The 21,686-nt window shown below is 53.9% G+C and overlaps 7 protein-coding genes across 7 annotated transcripts; 5 read left to right on the forward strand and 2 right to left on the reverse strand.

The window, feature by feature from the left end:
- Positions 1 to 997: 997 nt before the first annotated feature.
- Positions 998 to 2,103, forward strand: J7T54_000307 (uncharacterized protein; the record flags this gene model as incomplete). Its single annotated transcript, XM_051508898.1, has 2 exons — positions 998 to 1,732; positions 1,780 to 2,103. 2 exons carry the CDS (start codon positions 998 to 1,000, stop codon positions 2,101 to 2,103), a joined length of 1,059 nt encoding a protein of 352 aa, XP_051360017.1.
- A 359-nt stretch (positions 2,104 to 2,462) lies between these two features.
- J7T54_000308 (COP9 signalosome complex subunit-like protein) lies at positions 2,463 to 4,066 on the reverse strand (the record flags this gene model as incomplete). The annotated part of the gene is made up of 5 exons (XM_051508899.1): positions 2,463 to 2,666; positions 2,716 to 3,477; positions 3,531 to 3,811; positions 3,871 to 3,915; positions 3,994 to 4,066. 5 exons carry the CDS (start codon positions 4,064 to 4,066, stop codon positions 2,463 to 2,465), a joined length of 1,365 nt encoding a protein of 454 aa, XP_051360018.1.
- A 3,346-nt stretch (positions 4,067 to 7,412) lies between these two features.
- J7T54_000309 (Activator of stress genes-like protein) lies at positions 7,413 to 10,527 on the forward strand (the record flags this gene model as incomplete). Its single annotated transcript, XM_051508900.1, has 4 exons — positions 7,413 to 7,415; positions 7,523 to 7,766; positions 7,826 to 8,591; positions 8,640 to 10,527. 4 exons carry the CDS (start codon positions 7,413 to 7,415, stop codon positions 10,525 to 10,527), a joined length of 2,901 nt encoding a protein of 966 aa, XP_051360019.1.
- A 766-nt stretch (positions 10,528 to 11,293) lies between these two features.
- J7T54_000310 (Xaa-Pro aminopeptidase-like protein) lies at positions 11,294 to 13,009 on the forward strand (the record flags this gene model as incomplete). The annotated part of the gene is made up of 4 exons (XM_051508901.1): positions 11,294 to 11,352; positions 11,421 to 11,479; positions 11,534 to 12,743; positions 12,799 to 13,009. 4 exons carry the CDS (start codon positions 11,294 to 11,296, stop codon positions 13,007 to 13,009), a joined length of 1,539 nt encoding a protein of 512 aa, XP_051360020.1.
- Positions 13,010 to 13,273: 264 nt separating this feature from the next.
- On the reverse strand, positions 13,274 to 14,633 carry J7T54_000311 (uncharacterized protein; the record flags this gene model as incomplete). The annotated part of the gene is made up of 2 exons (XM_051508902.1): positions 13,274 to 14,492; positions 14,542 to 14,633. 2 exons carry the CDS (start codon positions 14,631 to 14,633, stop codon positions 13,274 to 13,276), a joined length of 1,311 nt encoding a protein of 436 aa, XP_051360021.1.
- A 616-nt stretch (positions 14,634 to 15,249) lies between these two features.
- Positions 15,250 to 16,872, forward strand: J7T54_000312 (glycosyltransferase family 57 protein; the record flags this gene model as incomplete). Its single annotated transcript, XM_051508903.1, has 3 exons — positions 15,250 to 15,326; positions 15,392 to 16,158; positions 16,226 to 16,872. 3 exons carry the CDS (start codon positions 15,250 to 15,252, stop codon positions 16,870 to 16,872), a joined length of 1,491 nt encoding a protein of 496 aa, XP_051360022.1.
- Positions 16,873 to 18,298: 1,426 nt separating this feature from the next.
- On the forward strand, positions 18,299 to 21,495 carry J7T54_000313 (uncharacterized protein; the record flags this gene model as incomplete). Its single annotated transcript, XM_051508904.1, has 6 exons — positions 18,299 to 18,301; positions 18,352 to 18,417; positions 18,477 to 18,535; positions 18,688 to 18,719; positions 18,781 to 20,374; positions 20,430 to 21,495. 6 exons carry the CDS (start codon positions 18,299 to 18,301, stop codon positions 21,493 to 21,495), a joined length of 2,820 nt encoding a protein of 939 aa, XP_051360023.1.
- Positions 21,496 to 21,686: the final 191 nt, after the last annotated feature.

A 21,686-nucleotide genomic window follows, 5' to 3' on the forward strand; every position in this document is an offset into this window, starting at 1 on the left:
CGTGTACAACGCCGCAAATGATCCTGGAGGAAACGAGCGGAGTACTGCTGGTACTCACACTGTTTGTTCTGCGTGCGGTTGCTGTCTACAGCCGAGGAACAGAACATCCCGGGGCTCCCAGACCTTCCTTTTTAATGCAATGCCTGCTCTGAGGTTTCATGCACGAGATGTTCAGGACCTGGTCAAGTGCGCCATTATTCACTCCCATCCCGAGTCACTTTGTTTTGCCGGGACAGTCCGGCTTTTGCAAGGCTTTTCAATTGCACGGTACTAGTGAAGTAACTCCTCTGAAGCGGCCTCATCAAGTTCCAAGGGTCCCGTGTGACTGAGCCATCTGCTAGTGGTGATAATGCGGCATACGAGCTCGAGCCACCCGCAATGGGCTTTGCATCATTTGATTGTTCTTTGTTAATCTCCCATTGTTAGAGTTTCTTCCTCATCACATAGCTTAACTCCTGGCCCACCGTCCCCTGCCATGGTGCTTAAGAGCTTTTCGAGAGTACACTGTTGTGGACATACTACCAATGAGACTGATTTTGATTTCCTCAGATTGTAGTCGAGCAGCTGAACGCAAGTAGCGTGCTTACCTGTAGGCATCAGAAGTTGAGCAGCTACTCACTCTCAAGCCAGTGTCAACTCCATATGGTAGTCCTAAAAAAAAGTATAGGCAAGCGTAACACGTTCATTGGCGATGGTGCATATTGAGACATCATTATATAAGTAATGCCTGTGATTCACTGCACCATACACATGGACGATTCCTTAAGATATCTCAGGTAGTTCGCGGTGCGCACATGTTGTGATGGTGCTCGCGACGTGCCTCGCGCGGGCAGCTTCCGCACTAAATTCCGCCGCTGCCCGTAAAGTTAATTTCAGACATGCTCAATGTTTGTCCACCTACACCACGCACTATTACGGACTCTGCATACCATCTCGAAGCCATCGCACATCTCGCCGCAACATTTGACACTGTCAACGACTGCATAAAGTCGGAGCCATGGACTTCGCCTCGTTGATGAGCAAGGAGCTCGGCAAATCCAAGAAACCAACCTCCGGCGCCGGCGACTCCTCGACAAAGAAATATCAACGCCGTGCAGAGATCGAAGCCGAACGACAAGCCGCCTACGAGGCCGAACAGAAACGTCTCAACGATCAGAGAGAAGCTCAGCTAACCGCCAAGCGCAAGGCTGAAGATGATGCGGCAGCGGAACGTGAGGCACGGGAGGAGAAGAGACGGAAATTAGCTGAAGAATCGCGCAGGAGACGGGAAGATCAGGAATGGGAGGAGGAGCAGGCTAGGCGAAAGCGCCTTGGCTTGAAGGAGAGGGCCAGGACCGTCTGCGAGGAAGGCGATGGGGATCGCGTCGCAGACGGAGAGGAGGACATCGCCGAGGCAGAGCTCGTCGCCAAGCTGAGAGAAATTGGACACCCTGTTTCTCTCTTTGGGGAGGGCCACGCTGCGAAGCTGCGGCGATACAGGGCCCTGACTACGGTTGTTACCGACGGGCCGATCCCTACGACACTAGAACCGGTCGAAGAGAAGGACATGAAGGTCCACGCGGGAGACCCCGTTGACAAAGATGCTCGCAAAATTCTGTACAGGAAATTGGCCAGTTACTTCACAATGGTATTGCGAGAGTATCAACGAGCCATGGATGCTGAGAAGGAAGACACCACGGCCAGCCGGAATGCCTACGCTACAATGGTGCAGACACGAGAAAACCTCAAGCCGGTATGTCGAACGGAAATGCCTGGCACTCGCAATACTAAAATCTATAGCTTTTCCGCAAGTTTGAGAAGGATGACGTGGAGTCATCTTTACTCAAGGCCATCTCCGAAATCGTACAAGCGTTACAAGAACGGCGTTACGTGGATGCAAACGATGGCTACTTGCAACTCAGCATTGGGAAAGCCGCTTGGCCGATTGGTGTGACCATGGTTGGCATCCACGAGCGTAGCGCTCGCGAAAAGCTTCACGATGGCCAAAAAGGCCACGTGATGGGTGATGAAGTTACGAGGAAGTACTTACAGAGCATCAAGAGGTGCTTGACGTTTGCGCAGGTGAGGTGGCCACCGACAGATATGCGCCAGTTGATGGGCTGAGACCGCATTCACCGCCTGCAACCTTATCAACAGCCCAACGTCGAAGTAAAACCAGGTGCATCGTACTGCGACCAACACAACGGACACAGCGCATGATATCGTGCCGTCTCTCTTCTTTCACGACAAGTGTATCTAGCTTACTGCACATGGAGTCCTTGTTTCTCTTGTGGTGGCGCGAAAGAGTCTGCTGCCCATCCACAACGATGCTACCATAACCTATGGCCACAGGGCCAATGGTTTATGAATGCTGACCAAAACGCCATCGGGCTCGACATTGCTGCAGCCTGCGTGCCACTCGGGCCTGGCAGCTGATGAACCCGCTAGAATGCAATGAATCTCATGGTGCTCCGGAGAATGTATTAGGAAGCTGCACCCAATGACGCACTCTCGGTCCATGCTGCGTCCCCCCCGGGCTGCTGCTTGCCAGCCTTCACTTCCAGACCCGCAGCGATGAGGTTGATGCGACGCAGTCGTTCTTTCGCCTCATCCTCGTATTTGCGCGCAGCCTTCAACGCAGCGTATTGCATCTCTAAACGGGGATCCGACTGCACGGCAACAAGTAACTGCGGAGTGTCAGTATGTCGATATCAGAATCTTGATTCGAATTCTTACCCTGGATTCCGAGTCTATCCTGGCATTGAGACTTCCCGAGCGGATCATATCCACCAGCTCTGCCTCGATAGATTGACCGTCGTGGGCGAATGTCTCGTTGAGACTGTCGAGTGTGACGCACGAAAAGGGTACGAAATACTGGGTGATGCATTTCTGTCGAATCTGCGAGAAGATGTTCTCGACATGTTTCGACAGGTAGATATCAAGCAGATAGTCCACTTTGTATGATTCGAGAATGGACAGGCATGCAGAATATCGTCCGCTGACAAAGTGTGTGATGGCCTTTCTGATGTGACTCTCTGTCTCGAGGAAAACCCTGAACTGGGGGTTGTCGAGAACGCGCGTCTGCAGGCGGCCACGGTCCATGACCGCCAGTGCGAGAAGGCCTCCGTAGATGGCAACATCATTAGGCGTGGCGATGTCGTTGAACGTATCGGCGGGGGCACTCAAATCTGCTCGGAGTAGGTTGTCGGCGGCTTCCTTGAAGAGCCCTTGCCCGAGATACCCGATACCCGATACAATCTTAATGTAGGGCTGCATAGCACGATCATCCTCTACGCCCTGGATACTGCTGATCTTAGCAATGTTGCTAATAATCGAGGACCAGTCTCTCCGCTGGAGTGCCACGCTAATCAACCGCTGGCAGCAATCCATAATGTGCTTCGTCGTGCTGACCTCGTGCCGCATACGGCCATAGGCGTCAGAGGCTTCTTTTAACTTGCCGATCTGTTCGTAGTGTTGACCGAGGTCCTCATTGCCCATCTAATATGGCTGTCAGCCTGACTCCATGGGTGATGTACGTGGTCCGGACTCACACGTATGCTTTCTTTGATACCATTCTGTTTATACCCCGAAAGGTTGGACTCTAAACGGGTCGATTCCTTCTTGTTGATGTCTTTTTGGCGCGCAATCCACTCTTCATCCTTGATAGCCTCCGGCTCGTGGGGCGCTGCGACCCTGATGTTCTCCCAGGCCTCGTTGTATCTGCCTACATCCCCGCCAGCCTTTGCTTCCTTGACTGCGGCTTTCAGAGCGTCGACACACAGCGGGATGGAGGATCGACCGATATGGAGGAGTCGGTCGAATTGGGTCCGGCCTGGCGGTTTTCTTGTCAGTACGCCAAGCAGCACAAACCGCTGGTACTGCGTCGCGCACCTTCGTAGTTCTTGATGTATGAATCCAAGTCGAGTTTTGGCAAGGCTACATCATGATGGTCAGCTTGCGTATACTGGATACCGTTTGCGCAGCAGTGGAGAGAAAGCTGCGAGTTGGACTCACTTTCAACGACAACGCCTCCCTGCTGTCGCATGTGGCCAAAATAATTCTGCAAATCTGGCGTGAGGTGCGCCATGACCTCTAAAGCTCCGCTGTGGCAGTCTCCCAGATTATGCTGTGATTCAACGAGCTGATGAGTTGACGAGCTGTGATGTTGAGATAGGGTGGGTTGGTACTCCGTACCCCACGCTGGAGACCGTGACCGTGACTGTATCGATGTCTGGTGGGGCGCGTTCTGCGCGTTCTGTGGTGACGCTGCCACGGCGTCTGCCATCTACTTACACTTCTTGGGGCCTTGCATATCTTGCTTTATTTCAGATTCTGCGCGTTGGTGACCGATCTATAAAACAGTATATTCCTACTATGGAGTCTATCTTCACTGTGATTCAGTAATGTAGATTTACGATTGTTGCCGGCACAACAAAAGTAGTCCTGATGCAGCGCTCAGTGAGTGTCTCGCCAGTGCGAGAGCGCGCTCTATCCCCATCCTGTTGTCTCTTATCGCCTCCTTTGACCGAGTTGCAACTTGATCAAGACCGAGCCACATGCTAATGAGGATATCATTGCAAGTATGAACCGATTCTTGGGAGGAGTCGCCATGGCAGCGCCGTTGACTGGATGGATAAGGCCCGGACATGCGAAGCTCAACTCCACAAGCTGGAGCGGTAGCGGTACTTTTGTACTGAGTGGTATCTTGCGGAGCATGAATTGAGAGGAGTTAAATGAGTATGTGAGTACTGAAGAGGTGCAGTGCAGACGGACTCACTACTACCTCAAGATACTACACTATTAGACTACCTGGGTATAATACCTGAAGTTCCCGGAAGGCAGACTTCATGTCATTCATTGCGTAACTGTGTGTACTTTTAACGTTTTAACCTTGAAAGCTATCGAGCACGTGCCAGGTCAACAGGCACTCGGTACAGTATTTACAGACAGGAAAAGATCTTCAGCTTGGTCATTCACTACGAGCCCCATGGCCTCAGACAGTCTCTTTAACAAAATAAGGTACGGAGTAGAACTCACCTCTTTACCAACTATGGAGCGAAAAATGATACCCACGACCCATGGGGCACTAAGATTTTGAAGTGACAATGGTCCCTTAAAGTACGCATGCTTCCGGGTCCTCCGCACCAACCTAAAACAAAGAGAGGCAAAGTTGAAAAATCTTCGGTGTTAGTACGTACATTAAAGTTAAGGAAAGCAATCGAGGCAGAAGTCCCCACATCGAGAACCGCAGACACTGTCTGGTAGCGCCCCTATCGGCCGTTTTGTCAGAGCCTCAGAGGTCCGTAGACGGCCTCCAATCCCGGATCGGATATACGGCAAGCGGCCGACAATTAGGACCCCAAATCTAGAGGGGTCCGCCTCCAGCGGGTTCGTTTACGTGTCAACGAGTTTGGTTTGAGGAAGTGGCGCGAGGAAATGCACCTATCAAGCCCAATGATATCATACCTCTAGTCGCGTGGTTCTCATCTTGAGTTAACTCGGGCTCGAATCACAGCGTGGCTCGACACGGGGATGGTCTTCTTGCTGTGTGTCCGACTTATCAAGTCCCACGAGCGCCCTGTCGTCTCACTCACGGTCACCCCAGCGCCGAGAGAGGCAGCCGGCCGCGTCATGGATAGCCGCGAAATGTGCATTCTTTACTCCAGCCTTAAATGACCTGAAATAGATGCATTGTGTCAAAGCGCGTATAATTTATCATACGTACGTAGAAACTGCCCGGGGCTGCGGACGCAGTCCGCAGCGAACAAGTCATGTCCAGTCCAATGCTTTCGCCCCGCCAGTGGCAGCCTACGAGGCGGGCAGACTCGCAGAATATATGTACACATGGCATCTTACAATTATCTGGTAGACCGTGGTGCTTGACTATTCTTTACGTTGGGCAGAACGGCTTCTATGTGATAATGGCTGCGCTCTGCTAGGTACTTTTGTTAGTAGGTATTGCCTCATAGGCTCATCCGAGTCTCATCAGCGAGCACCGCAAAGGCGCATTATTGGACAGCTACATGGGAACGATTTTGATCAAATGCTTGCGCGGATTGGAATATAGCCTCGCAATCCCAGTGATTATGACCGCATGGCGCAAAAAGGCAGCAGTTGGTGATTCCTGGGGTGTGCATGCCGCGTCCATCGTCGCGAGTGCCGAAGCCTGACTCGCTCATGTCAGTGGGTTGCCTCTTTCTGCCCTCCCCCAACCGCTCGAGACTGGCGTCGAGAACGCGCCCAAACATTTGATCGGGTGCTAAAACTCAAAATTTGCGCTTGAATTCTTACTGACTTGCGTACTTACTTGGGCCTGGGCTCGGAGAAACAAGCCAATACAGAGGGACGCATTCTTGTGCTATTGTTCCTGCAGTCCAAAGTCAGATCACCCCCGGGCAGCTGTGTTTGTCAATTGGCGACTTGTCGGACGCACAACGCCTGACGATCAACTGGAACCGTCAGCGGAGTGATAACTTTCACTTTTTGCGGGCCCAGCCAGCACTGTGCTCACTTTATTAATAAAAGACGCGAGGGGAGAACTTCAGCCCTAGACTGCCAAATCAGCCATGCAGGATTATTCGCCGTCGCGCTGTCTGTCACGAGGGAGTGGAAAGCTATGACACCGTCACCGCATTTCACGTCGCTTGTCGCCCTGTGAGTAACAGGTGCAGCATCGTCGGCAGTTTGCTGAGAGCGGCTGGAGGCCTGGGCAGCTGGTGTTGCCTGGACGTGGACGCGGTACAGTTTAGCGACTGGAGCGAGTAATGTTAGTGCGAAAGGCCGAGGTACTTTTGCTTGTGCAGGCCTGAACGGCCATCTCGTCGGACCCAGGCGCCACAAGGGCGCCTGAGGCCTCACGGTCGTGCGGGTTTGGCGCCGTCGGCCCCTACAACTAGCGGGTCTCGTCGTACTGCCGGCTTTTGCTCTAGCAATCTGCATTCAATCGGACTGGATTTCCTCTCCGTCTCTCACACTCTCTCCCAGTTCCCCCAGCGGCGCCCGCGTCCACCAGCACATCCTAGACCTGTTTGTATCTTTATTCCCTCCCCTACTTGATCGATGGCCGCCGACTCGCCCTAGCGACACGAAGACGATCAGACCAGCACTGCGTGGAATTGAACCACGACGAATGCTTGCCGACAGGCCATTCATGGCATAGATTGCCATTTTGCCATTTCTTCAGGGCAATTGGGAGACTTCCGTTTCGCAGAAAAAGACTTGAGACGGGAGTCGGGCAATGAATGGGATTCTGCTGCTGGCGCCACTGGGAACTCGACGACTTGAGCCCGACGAACGCTTGGATCGTCTACCGAAACCCTTCCAAGATCTAGCCTGATCATCTTCTGGTCGCTTCGCCGATTTCCTCCAGCGTGCCAAAAGCCCATCACTCACGACCGCATCTCGACGCCCTCCCTGCCTACACAGCGGTCACCATGGTGAGCCCCGCCCTGGCGCATGCGACGCCGCGCGAGCCTCTGCGTGCCATCCCAGCCTCAGTGAAAGGGTAGAAGCATCTCTGAACAATCAATGCTAACTACGCCAGGCTGGCTTGTCGCAAGACATGTCGGAAGACGACGGTGGTCTTACGTCTCACGACTGGACGACTCACGGCGGCGTCGCGTCTCCTGGCGCTAGTGACTCCGAGCATGAACCTGCCGACCCAGGCGCGCCTTCACAACCGATACAGAAACGGCGTCGAGTTACTCGGGCTTGCGACGAGTGTCGTCGCAAGAAGATTAAATGCGACGGCAAACAGCCATGCACACATTGCTCAGTGTACAGTTACGGTATGTCTTCGCGACTTGCGTTTGCAGCTCCTCTCTTTGGGACTGACACGATCCTGTAGAATGCACTTATGATAAGCCCTCCAATCGAAGACGGAACCCTGCACCACAATACATCGAAGCCCTCGAAGGCCGACTACAGCGCGCCGAAACCCTCCTTCGCAAGTTTATGCCTGATGTAGACCTCGCGGACCCCAACCTCGACCCTGCCGTTCAGCAAGAATTCCACAATCGCGAGCAAGCACGCGCACGAGCCGCGAGACAGCACGGGGGTCCTTCTAATGTGCCTCCGCCGTCCAGCTCGGATTCAAACGACGCGCAGATCGTGTCCATGATCGACTCGACAGGGCAGCTGGACATCGACGACAAGGGCGGTTGGGACTTCCACGGGATCTCATCTGGATCTATGTTCCTGAAGCGCATGAAGGAGCATTTCCGTGGCAAGCTTGGGCCGTCGGCAAAATTACCCTTCACTACGAAACCTGAGCGACCTGCCGCAGGTTTGGCAAACCTCGATCCACCTACGCCCGTGGGGCAGTCACCGTTCTCGTCAGTTTCCAACTACGCCGAGCTTCCATCCAAAGAGGTCACTCGCAACCTCTGCTACTACTCTCTCGGCTGCGCGACCTGTCTGGTCCGCATTGTTCACGTGCCTTCATTCTACGAAAAACTCGACAAAATCTACGATCGGCCTGTTGAATCCCTGAACCAAGAAGAAACGCACTTTTTGGGCCTTGTATACGCTGTCTTGGCTCTCGGGTGTATGTACGAGAGTCTCGATGAACAAAACTCCCACAAGATGAGTGTGAAAGAAGCCATGGACGAAGGGTAAGTCGATACAAATCCACAGTGAGATAACAACATTAACTTTTCAAGCATGAAATACTACAAGAGCGCACGAGCATTGATACAAGACGTTACGCAATGCCGCGACCTCACGTCGCTTCAGGCGCTACTTTTCATCATCCTTTTCCTCCAAGCGACTTCGAACATGAGCGCGTGCTACACATTTGTAGGCATTGCCCTGCGATCCGCTCTCCACATGGGCCTTCATCGCCACCTCAAACATGACCAAATAGACACAATCGAGGACGAGACTCGGCGGCGCGTGTTCTATGTCATCCGCCAGATGGATATCTACCTCTCGACCTTGCTGGGCTTTCCGCTGATGCTCAACACTGATGATGTCGATCAGCCATTCCCAACAGAGGTTGACGACGAGTTCGTGACCTATAACATGATTCTGCAACCACCTCCTGGCTCATCCTCCTTCTTTGTGGCTTTCAACGCACATACGCGTCTCATGGAAATACTAGCCAAAATCACAAAGTATGTATATCCGATCAAGGGATCTGGGTCCAACATCAAGCGTCAGAAGTCGGCGGCGGCATCCACGTACTCCATCAGCTACTCAAGGATCAAGGAAATTGAAGGCGAACTCCAGCAGTGGTTCGAGAGGCTTCCCGAAACGTGGCGACCGAGCCCTGAAGGCCCCATTGAGGTTGTGAGGGTGCGTCACTTGCTCAGGTTCGTCTACGCACACGTGCAGTTGGTTCTGTACCGGCCCTTTCTCCATTACGTGTCGCCACGCCTGAGTCAAGGGACCAAGATTGACGAACTGTCGTACGCCTGCGCTGCTGCTGCGATCAGTGTCTCTCGCAACATCGTCCATATTGGTCTCGAGATCCGCAAGCAGCGGGTCCTCAGCGGGCCTTACTGGTTCATGCTCTACACGGAGTTCTTCGCAGTCTTGTCGCTGGTGTTCTACGCGATAGAGAATCCAGAAAAGCCAGGCTCAGCAGAAGTCCTCGCTGACGCGCAAGCTGGGCGTAAGATGATCGCAGAGCTAGCAGACAAGAGTCTGGCGGCCGAGCGAGTGACAAAATCGCTCCAGGTGCTGTTCGAACAGCTACCCGAGAAACTGGACCCTGCGAACCACAAGCCCGTGCAAAGCAAGAAGCGTTCAGCACAGAACTCTGGTAAAGCAGGACCAATTCCCATGTTTTCGACCGGCCGGCAGTCCAGCATCTCGTCGCAGCGCACTGGGGACTTGGCGCGTGCTCGTAATGGGGGCAGGTCTGCACCGGCCTACAGCACGCCCGCGTCTCGTGGCTCGGGCGATGCTGTGCCCTCCATGTCTGAGCAGTGCTTTCAGGACCCTAGCTTCACTGGAATGCCTGATCTTCTCGCTTTCGACATGTCCTCTCGAGCCACGTCTGGCTCCCCCAGCACGGCGTCTAGCTCACAACAGCCGTATGCGATCCAGCAGCAAGGTCAACCATTCAATGGGCGCAACCCTGTCAACAAGCTTGACAACCTCATGTTTCCATCGGAAGATCCTTTTGCCTACCCCAATCAGCCCATGATGGAGCTTGGATATCAGCCTCCGGCCCCCATGGGTCAGCAACAGCAAGCGCAAGGTTCGCAGTTCTTCATGCCAGGTTCAATGAACGACATGGATTCCCAGCTCCTGGGACAGCCCCCGCCGTACGCGATCCAGCATCCCGAAGGCCAACCAGGCTTGGAGTTCTCGGCGAACATGTTCGATCCGAACATGTACAATGTCCCGATGAGTGGTCAGCAATCACACTCGCAGCCACCTTCGACATCATCCCAGTCCATACACTCTACCATATCGCAGGGCCGTAGAGTGCATCCGCGTCGGCAGGAGAGGCAGATCGATCAGATGTTTGATCAGAATGGCATGCAAGCGGACTGGGGTGGTTTTTTTGGGTCTGGCCGTGGCGTTTTCCAAGGCATGTGAGAGAGCGTGATACCCCGTCCATTTCTTGTTTGGCTCAATTGCTTTTCACTGTTTATTATGGGCACTGTATGTACTCGACACGATATATGCACGATACATGGCGTTATCTACTAGGGGATCGTGGGATTTTTCACCACCGGATGGCCAGGAGCAAGGGGGCTGTAGCAACGGAACAGTACATTCAGGAGCACGAATTTCTTGGGTACATTGGCATTGCTCGGGTGTTCATACAGGTAGGGGCGAACTGGCAGGATGTTTCTTGGATCTCGGCGCTGTTTGAACAGACAATACATTTATAGATGAAGCATAGTTTTGCTTATGATGATTGCAATCAACCATTTTTGCCTCAATGTGGTCCCGTCTACACCCACTCAGCGCACCCATGGCCATGAAACTCTTCCTTCACGATAAGCGCTATTTTGACGGATCGGTGTGTAGTTGGAGATGAGGGACCCCTGAGGGGGCTTTAAGTCAGTTCGCCGACGTCGGTGCCGATAACAGTGCGGAAGGTACGGTAGTCGCACGGACAGGACCGACCTCCCGTCGCGGTGAGGTCCTTGGTGAGCGAACACGTGACGTAACCATTTGGAGGCTCCAGCCTCCCGCTGCGCATGCAAGGACACGGGGTCACCTGAGTACGGCTTGTCATGTGTCTAAGGCTGTAGTACAACTATACTACATCCATTAATTAATTGAGGCACCTGCGATTTGTTACTGAGCGTCTACATATTCCCTTGACTTACCATTGTCCAATCTTGCCGTACCAATGCGCGTTATGAAAGAACACAACATCGACCCGGTCCCTGACCGGGAATTCGATGCGTTGTAAGTACACGCCTGGCTTCATCGAGCTATCAACTACGCTGGAACAGCGTTGCTAATGAGAATGGTAGAAAGCTATACGGAGAGCCCGATCTCAATAAAAAGGCTGTACTCAAGCAGAAATACCCAGGTATTGACAAGTGCTGTCCAACATGCCTCAAGTGTGGATCCTAACGCGAGATAGCGAGGGCTCATGCTCGCAAAGTCGTAGACGAACTGCGGGCCGCCGGAGCAAACAATGTCGACAAAGGCTTCATCTACTTGCCCGGCGAGGTCACAACTCATTATGAAAACTCGGACATGGGTCCCAAGTTCCGTCAACGCCGCTACTTCTTCTACATGACTGGCGTCGACCTGCCGGACTGCGCCGTGACCTATGACATCGCACGACAGAATCTCATTCTTTGGATTCCGTTTGTCGAGCCAAGGCAGGCCATGTGGTACGGTTCCTTTCCCAGCCCAGGAAAGGCTGCTTCCATGTTCGACGTGGACGACGTGCGGCTGCAGAGAGATCTATGCAAGTACTTGGAATCCCAATGCGACTCATCCACGACCATCTTTGCTTTGAATCGCAATCAGCAGCCTATCATGACGGACACTGGCCGGGACCATCCCAGATTCGATAGGTCAGCACTACAGCCTGCTATGGACAGGGCGAGAGTCATCAAGGATGAGTATGAGATCGCACTGATTCGCCGCGCGAATGACATCTCGAGCCGTGCGCATCTGGAGGTGATGAAGAACCTACTCAAGATGCGCAACGAGCAAGAAGTCGAAGCTACTTTCACGGCGCTTTCGATCGCCCAAGGTGCACACAGCCAGGCGTACGATATCATCGCCGGAGCCGGCGCGAACGCAGCGACACTGCACTACGACGCGAATAATGAGCCTCTGAAGGGCAAGGACCTCATTGTCGTGGATGCAGGTTGCGAGTTCCGATGCTACGCCAGTGATGTCACGCGCACTCTTCCGATTTCAGGGGAATTCACCCGGGAGAGCGAAGTCATCTACGACATTGTCAGAGAAATGCAGGAGCGAGTCCTCGCCGCCGTGGTCCCTGGTGAGGAATTCGCGTACCTGCACGTGATGGCCGCGGATATCGCTGTGGATGGGCTGATGAATGTGGGCATCCTTGTGGGCGACAGAAACGAGATCATAGACAGTCGTGTCGTCACTGCTTTCTTTCCCCACGGTCTGGGCCACCACGTCGGGTTAGAGTGCCACGATGTGAGCGGCGACGAAAGGCTGCTGTTTGCGTCGTCGTCGAAGAGGACAGAACGCAGTAAGCGAGAGATGATCACGCCTATGGAATTGAAAGACATCGGGGTGGGCTGTTTTTCGAGAGAACATCAGGTATTGCGACCGGGCATGATTGTCACCGTCGAGCCTGGCATGTAAGTTGACTTTTCTCCTGCGACGGATTTCATACGTGATACTAAGATGCGGTAGCTATTTCAACCGCGATTACATTGAGGGGTACTTCCTCTGTCGACCTGAATTCGCGCCGTTCTTCGACAAGGAAGTCTTGGAGAAATACTACAGCGTTGGCGGTGTGCGAATTGAGGATGACATCTTGGTCACCGAGAAAGGGTTCGAGAACCTGACTACGGCCCCCAAGGGAAAGGATATGCTGGACGTCATCAACGGCAGAGGCAAATGAACATGGCATGGGAGGACAGCTCAATCATTGCCACATGAGCTGGTGGTTCGCGTTGAGCAACCAAATACAGCAAGCAAGTCGCAGTATACACGGCATCATAGGTTCTTAATGGCAATTGCCATTATCGGAGAATGCATCGTGCATCAAATCACATAAAATCATACTATGCTATCCAAAATCGAAGGCCCCGTCATGCTCATAGTGACACGCTCGCGTAGTAGTATATACCTCGATATGCAACCCACTCTCCCCTGGCGACAGCATCTACAAGAACTTCTTTGGAGAATTTGCCCTGCGCCTTTTGTATGCCACGTAGGCTGCGACAACCAGTACTTGGGTGCCAACAAAAATCCAGATGAGCTTGCCGTGGCCGGGGACGCTGTCGAGCAGAGTCTGGGAGAGGGTGGCGTGATGGTCATTGAGGAAGCCCTTGACGTTGCGTTCATTGTCGCGCATCTTCTTGCCCAGTTCGTTCCGTAGGCCCCGGATCTCCTTCTCCATGTTGTTGATCTTCTGCTCCATGGCGGCGATCTTGTCAAACTTGCCAAACTCGGCCCTGAAGTCGTTCAACAGGCCCTTCATCTCATTGTGACGCTGCTCATCGAGCTGGTGGTGGCGCGAGACCGAGCGGTAGACCGATGACAGCTGGTGGTTTGTTGATTGCAGGCGGTTGTGCAGGTCCTGGAATTGCATTTTGGACGTCTGGAAGACATCAGGATCTTCGTCGAGCGGTCCGTCGTCGAAATCCTCAAGCGGTTCTGTGCCAATGTTGCTGTTGGCGTTGTTGGCGTTGGCGTTGGCGTTTGCCTCACGCTTGGGCTGTTGCTGCCGCGTCCTGTAGTTGGACCTGTCACTTGGCGTCGTGCGGTCGGACATGACAACGAGCTTGAAGATCTCAAAGGAGTCTGGGTTGTCGGGCGTGGCCGCCGTGATACCGAACTTGTAGCCCTGAGGCATGCTGACCTTGTCGCTCTCGAAACACAGGCGACCATCGATCTCAACCTTGAAGATGTCGCGTGACTGCTTCATCTTGACTTGCGAGGGGCGTCCGAGATTGCGGTAAGAATACAGGCAGTGGCCAAAGGCAAGCTCATCGACGCTTGATCGGGTACCGTAGTCGATGGTGCCATCGTTGAGGAACGCACGCAGCATGCCTCCCGAGCCGCCGTGAGCGTCGATGACCAGCGCCAGGCCCTCGAATTTGCCAACACTGTAGATGCTGCTCTGGCCAACCTGCCTCTCTCCATCATTGGCCAACCAGATGTTGAGGTTGCCGCCTCCGCGCTCAGGACCATTGGCACGCAGATCGACGTCAGCCACCCATTCCGTCTCTTGCAGTTGTTTCTCTGACCATATCGACGCTCTTTGGTTGCCGGGAGAGACGGGGGTCAGGATGACTTTGTTGGAGAGAACCTGTGGCGGCACGCCGGACCCGGCGATGGCAAAGTTGTCGATCTTGCCTCGGTTGCCAGGAGCGCTCAACCTGTAGATTGTTAGCGACGTCCATTGTCGAGAACACTCGTGGAACATACCGCCCCTGGTAACCAAAGCTGAGGTCGCTGACAAGGATCTGCTGAGCAGATGCAGTGACCACTGCCAGCAGCGCTGCCACGGTAACACGCATTGTGTGTGTTTGTGTTTCTCCGAGTACTTTGGTTTGCGTGTACGCGCTGTAGCACTGTTCGTGGCGTGTCTGTGGTTCTCGCTGCGGATAGCTTCGCCTCAGTGGTAGTCGGTTCCCGGCGCCAGCGCTTGCAATTGGATTTCAAAAAACCAGAACAATGCTTTGAATAGACGTGGAGTCCACAGGTACGGACGCGAGGCCGTGTGATGGTACCAAAAGACTGCTCGCAAGATTAAGTGACACGGACGTGAGGTTGCTCTAGGTACCATGAGCCCATCTGGACACGCAGTCCTAGCTATGATTGAGCCCCTGCAGCTCCTGATTGGCGTTGCAGCTCCGTCCTTTGCTCGGCCGTGGCTTGACCACTCGCAGTTCGTGCTGCTGCTGCAATCAGCACCAAAGTGGATCTGCATCAGCCACATCTCCAAAATCTCCAGACTTCTCCACCATCGCGGAGCAGCACTAACGACCAGGGTAATCAATCCCACCTGCGATTCATTGTCGAGCACACGTCTGAGGTGATTTCGTTCCATCGCTCTGCGCCGGTCAAAGTACTTGCTACCATGATCGCGCCACCGCTACTCTTTCTACCATTGCACCCATGAGCAACAACATCATGTCCGAACAGTATCCGACGTTGGCGCAATGCGCGCTTGTCGCGGCCGCCTTCAAGATTCTGCTTTTCCCAGCATAGTGAGCATGCTCCTCGTCTTGCCTCCCTCCATCTTCATGTTCTCAAGCTGATCCGCCCTCCACAGTAAATCCACCGACTTCGAAGTGCACCGCAACTGGCTTGCCATCACCAACAGTCTGCCTCTTTCTCAATGGTACTACGAAAAGACTTCGGAATGGACGCTCGACTACCCTCCCTTCTTCGCCTACTTCGAATGGATCTTGTCCCATATCGCGCGACTCGTGGACACGGCCATGGTCCGCATACACAATCTCGACTATGACAGTTGGCAGACGGTTTATTTTCAACGCACGTCGGTCATTGTAACTGAGGTCATGCTTGTCTACGCCCTCCAATTGTTTATGGAAACCTCGCCGCTGCAGTCAAGGAGAGCAGCGCACGTTGTCGCGCTGTCCATCATCCTTTCGCCTGGACTGCTCATCATTGATCACATTCATTTCCAGTACAATGGCTTCATGTACGGGATTTTGGTGTGGTCCTTGGTACTTGCACGCTGCAAGACCACCCTGCTGTCCAGCGGCCTCATCTTTGCGGCCTTGCTGTGTTTCAAACACATCTACCTATACTTGGCGCCAGCTTACTTTGTGTTTCTGCTCAGCACCTATTGCCTGTCGGCCAAGTCCATTTTCCGTCCACGAATCTTCAATTGCATCAAGCTAGGCGGGTGTATCACGGGCATCTTCGGGGCAGCTTTTGGCCCTTTTGTGTTCACGGAGCAAATGCCACAGATGCTCAGCCGTTTGTTCCCATTCTCGAGGGGCTTGTGCCATGCATACTGGGCGCCAAACGTCTGGGCCATGTACTCATTCACCGACAGGGTCCTCATACACCGTTCGTGCTCCGTCCTCCCGAGCTGCTGAGGACTAGGCTGACAAGATCATAGTTGCCCCTCGTTTAGGACTGACACTGAAAGAAGGCGCACTGTCCAGCGTAACGCGCGGACTTGTCGGCGACACAGCTTTCGCTGTGCTTCCCGAGATCACCCCAAGGACCTGCTTTTTTCTCACTCTGTTCTTCCAGATCCTGCCCCTTTTGAAGCTCTTTTCGAAACCCACATGGGAGAACTTCATTGGGGCTGTCACTCTTTGCGGATACGCCTCGTTTCTGTTTGGATGGCATGTGCACGAGAAGGCCATCTTGCTGGTAATAATCCCGTTCAGCCTGGTGGCACTCAGGGATCGACGACACTTCGGCGCGTTCAAGCCGCTGGCTGTCGCGGGTCATGTTTCGCTCTTCCCTTTGCTCTTCACGCCGGCCGAATTTCCCATCAAGACGATATACACCATCTTCTGGCTGGTCTTGTTCCTGATGATATTTGAGCGGATGGCGCCGGCGTCGAACAAGCCGCGTTTCTTCCTTCTGGACCGCTTCAGCACCCTTTACATTGCAGTAAGCATTCCACTCATTGTTTACACTTCTCTCCTGCATCAGATTGTGTTTGGGAAACGCTACGAGTTTCTGCCCCTGATGTTTACCAGCTCTTACGCCGCTATCGGGGTGTTTGGGAGCTGGGTGGGTTACATGGTTGTGTATTTCACAGCATAAGGAACGGAAAGAAGGATCTCTTCCAGAACCATGAAATCAAAAGATTGCCTCCAAAGGAGTTTCGTGTGCGAAGGATTGGAACATGTTGTCCTGGCTTACATGCTCTTTGATGAGTCAGCAACTTTATTGTCAGTGGAGCAGTGGGTTCAGGCTCACGTGGAGACGGGATGTGATGCATCGCCCACGCCGGGGCTCGTGTCAGAAGGCTTTGCTTTCGACACCGAACAGACAGCGAAAGGAACAAGGCTCATGTCGCCGCGAGGTCGAATCGCAATGCAGAACACAGTGGAGGCATAAGAATTCAAGCATAATGCTCAGCTGCTTCCTAGGGGGTGTCTTTATTGACTTGAAGATTACCCGATTGGGATACTAGATGTCTAAGTGAACGTTGAACCATAACAGCAAGGCAAAGTGCACTGTACAATGCATCGAGCTTACGATGGTACACTCAGACGATGTCAAATGAGCACTTTGTTGAAGTTGATGCATGCTGACACGTTCCTCAGCCCTCGCGTCTCCAGGATTGTTGACTGCACATCGAAGACGAGAACCAGGAGGCGATTGATATAGGGCGATTACTTGACGTATTTCCTTTCGATCTTGTTACCAGGACATCTGCCGTGCTCGCTGATGTCCGGCGAGCAGAACGACCCCAAGAAGTGTGGTAAAAACACAAAGTTGGGAGGCAGGACGGCGCGTCAGAGGAGACGGCGGGTGGGAGAGGATAAAATGACCAGGCAAAGCAGCTCCAGCGGGATGACGAGGGAGCTAGCCAAGAAGGTACCGGTACGGCGCTTCAGCCCACGCTTGGCGGTGGAGCAGAGTACCGCGACCTGAAAAGGCCCCAGTATAAACCCGTCAATCCGCTGCAAGCTCATACACCCCGTCCGTCTACCACTCCATACCTCGCCCTCCGTCCTCTTTTTCTCCTTCACTTCCTCCAACTCTGTTCAAACGTCACGCACCAGACGCAGCATCGCCCCAGTCGCGCCGACCTCCCCCATCCACCCTGCCTCGCAACCCTGAACGTCCATAGACAGCACTAGAAGTACTTGGTCGTCGCCTGGCTTCACTTACACGCTTCCCGCCCCGCGCAGCGCGCCTCACCGTTGGACTCTATCGAGCGCGTTCCTGGATCTTGGGTCCGACAACCCGACTTTATTTGCTGCAGGCCCTCCCGGCCACCACCACGGGACTGCGACGACAATTGACCCCCTCGGCGATCTAGAACGACATTCGCAACCAAGACACCCGATACACGTAACAGCCAAATTGAACTATATACAAATGGGCAACGACGCTTGATCGATCTTCTTTGGGGTTACGGGTTTGAGAGATTGAGGGTCGCGAGATCGAGAAGACATCTACAAAGAACAAACGGCCAAGGCTCTCGAAACCAGCCTTGCTGCACTTCAATTTTCGCATCATGGTATTTGCGACAATTATCTTACCTGACGCGCGATGACTTACACAAGATAGGTCCTTTTTAAGCGCAAACCCGTGCAGTTTCTGGAGCCGGATTTTGTACCAAACGATGAAGCTGAGGTGAGTCGCGACGCACCTATGCCCGTCTAGTGCGCTCTATACTCATGCTCGCGCTGCAGGTCTGGCTGATTCCCCAGACGGGGGAGGTTTTCGTCTCCTACGAGGACTATCTTACCCGGTAAGCCCTGATCTGCGTACTACCGTGATCCTCTGCTCATGCTTCACAGGATGGACTTTTATAAGCAGGTTGGGCAATCCTCCATTGGTAGTCTCTATCAGAGGAGCTAACAGTGCAGCGTCGATTTGGGGACCAGATTACGGGTCATTCAGGAATGACCTTCTTCGAAGCTTTCAAGAGCGAGGTTCGTTGGCCAAATCATGGAGTGGCAAGTCCAGCTTTACTGACCGCGCAGCTGACTGGAGGAAAGGAGATTGAGGAGAGCTTCCCAGAACAGCTCAAAGGTCCGGTCCTTCGAAAAGTACAATTCCGAACTACCTCGCGGCTGGACACCATGGTGGACGAAATATACGCTGAGTTCAAGTCGGATTATTTTCCTGGCGAGGAAGTCACCGTCATTGTAGAGAACGGGGAACGACTGCACGGCCTGGTTCGAGACAAGGCGAGGATGGGACCAAGATACATTTCAGAGTTTGAAACCAAGGCACCGACGACGCGATACATGGTATCGTTGAATGACAGCAAACGTGAAATCAGCGTTTTCGAGGAGGATGTATCAAGGGACCGGGGCGTGTTTACAAAGTCCTTGCTACGGTCATTCATCAAACGCACGACGATCAGGGAATCATGGACTGGGGCACCTTGGCTTGTGAAGCACGACTACGCAAACCGCTTCCGCATAGATACCAGGATCCCACCTCACTTGCGGCTCGAAACGAAGCGTGAGGAGCGCAAGCAGATACAAGCCCAGAAGCGTGCGTCGCATGGGCATGACGCAGACGGGCACGCCATAACCAATGGTGAGCCCGTCAGACTCCCTGACCTCAAACCGGGGCACAAGGAGCACCAGGGTAAACACTCGAATCACCACGCGGTGGTTAAGGAGCCGACGCCGCCTCCCCCGCCGCCTCCCATCAAGTACCCCATTGAGGATCTTGAGATTGAGCCCAAGCCTGACAGAGAGACACGACCCGAAATGAGGTTCATGTGCAAGGAGGCACCACTTGGACAAGGGGAGGGCGTGACGCATGAGCCCGATTGGCGGTCGAGGAAGATTGAGATGCAGTCCGTCGGAGGACTGCTTGAAACGTGGGACACGCTAAATGTGTACTGCGAGATTTTCAAGCTTGACTCGTTTACGTTTGACGATTTTGTCGAGGCGATGATTGTCGCGTCAGAGGAAGTGCCCGTGCAACTCTTCGACGAGGTTCATTGCGCGGTTCTCAAGATACTCGTCGATTCGGAGCGCGACGGCGGCAAAGTAAGGATCACCTTGCCAGAGATTGACGAAGAGGACAGTGATGAGGAAGATGAGGAGGAGGAGGAAAGTCAAGCGCCCACACCGGAACCTGAGCCCAAACCGGCCGCGCGGGCGACAAGGAGCAGTCTCGCCAAGCTGGAGGCCGAGAAGTTGGCCGCGGAGACTGCTGCGGCCGAGGAAGAAGAGCAGCAGGCAGAGCTGGCCACGCGCCATCGTGCCGAGGAGCTACTCCAAGATTTTGACTGGATTGAGAAATTGCGTGAGCGCGCCTTCGCCAATGGCGGCTGGCAGATGATTGTTGTTGGGCTTTTGTACCAGCTGTCGAAAGACAGCCGGCATGAATCTGCTTGCGACGAGCTCCTGCTGGAGCTGGTACCGCCTGGGGAGGAGCCGAGCCAGGAGAGCGTCCTGCAGGCATACTCAAACCTCGACGTCAATCTGCGCGTGAGGATCCTGCAAATGATCTGCATGCTGACGATGGAGACGAAGACTGTCCGAGGCTACATGGAAGAGTGCAGTGACACGATGACCAAGTATCGAAAGGAAAGAATCGAGTGGCAAAGGCAGAAGAAACAAGCGTAAGTGACCTGGACGGACAGTGATATGAATGGCCAACCCACTGACACGGTGCAGCCTCGAGGAGCTGCGGCAACTCAACGAGCAGCGTAAAATCTTGTTGCCCGACAACATGCCCCCGTCACCGCCAGAAGACCGCGAACAGGAAAATGAAGAAGCAGCAAAGCCCGAAGTCAGCACGACGATGGACGCCGACGAGACTGTCCGTGACACGGAGAAGACGGACGACGAGGTCAATTCGCGCAAGAAGCGCAGGAGCAAACAGCAAAAGCTTGACGAAGCAAGGCAACGAAAGAAGGAGAAGGCCAAGAAAGAAAAGGCCCAGCCCAAGCCCCCGCCCCAGTCCAAGGCATTCATCAAGCTGCTGAAGGAGATTGCGAAAAAGGAAGAACAGGTCAAGGAATGCGAGGAGGAGGTGGGCGTTATCGAGAACGACCTGCGGGAGGCTGATTGCCCTCGCACCCGGGTCCTGGGAAAGGACCGCTTCTGGAATCGATACTACTGGTTTGAGCGCAACGGCATGCCCTACGGAGGGCTACCCACGAGCTCGACGGCACATGCTGGCTATGCAAACGGCTGCATCTGGATCCAGGGACCTGATGATATCGAGCGGGAGGGGTTCATCGATCTCGAGGGTGAGGGCAAGGAGGAGCACTGGCACAAGTTTGGCCACACGGTCAAGACGCGTAAGGAGAATGAGGAAGGCAAGACGCGAGTGTTTACTGCGCACCAATGGGGCTACATCTCGAAGCCAGAGGATGTGGACAAGCTGATCAACTGGCTTGACATTCGCGGCGTGCGCGAGAAGAAGCTCAAGCAAGAGCTCTACAATTTCCGCGACAAGATTGTCCTCGGCATGAAGAACCGCGAGGCGTATCTCGCGGGCCGCGATGAGCAGAAGGAGAAGGAGGAGACGAAGCGGAGCAGCTCGCGCATCCGGGAGAAGACGCCTGAGCCTCCGAATCACAGGTGTCTCGCGTGGGAGAACTCACAGGCCCTGGAGGACCTGGGTCATTTGCACAGCGAGCCGCCGCCGAGGCCACGTGCGCGGAAGCAGGCGAAGAAGCGCGAGGCCATGAGTGATCTTGCGCAGGCGCCTGCGGCCAAGAAAAATCGCCGGTAGACGCGACGAGTGGTAGCCTTGTGGAAGGGAAAGAGGTGAATAGAACGGCAGAGCGGCTGCGCATGGGACAGGAGTTTTGACGTCTCTTTTCAAGAGAGCATGCATGCATGGCTGAGCATATTGACTTTGCCTTGTCTACATATAGGCGGTGCTTGGATGGAGCGCATGGCGTTGTCTTGGAGGGCCAGACT

This window comes from Emericellopsis cladophorae (genome assembly GCF_022114955.1).
Source record: "Emericellopsis cladophorae strain MUM 19.33 chromosome Unknown NODE_51_length_166314_cov_118_033994, whole genome shotgun sequence".
NCBI classification, from domain to species: domain Eukaryota; kingdom Fungi; phylum Ascomycota; class Sordariomycetes; order Hypocreales; family Bionectriaceae; genus Emericellopsis; species Emericellopsis cladophorae.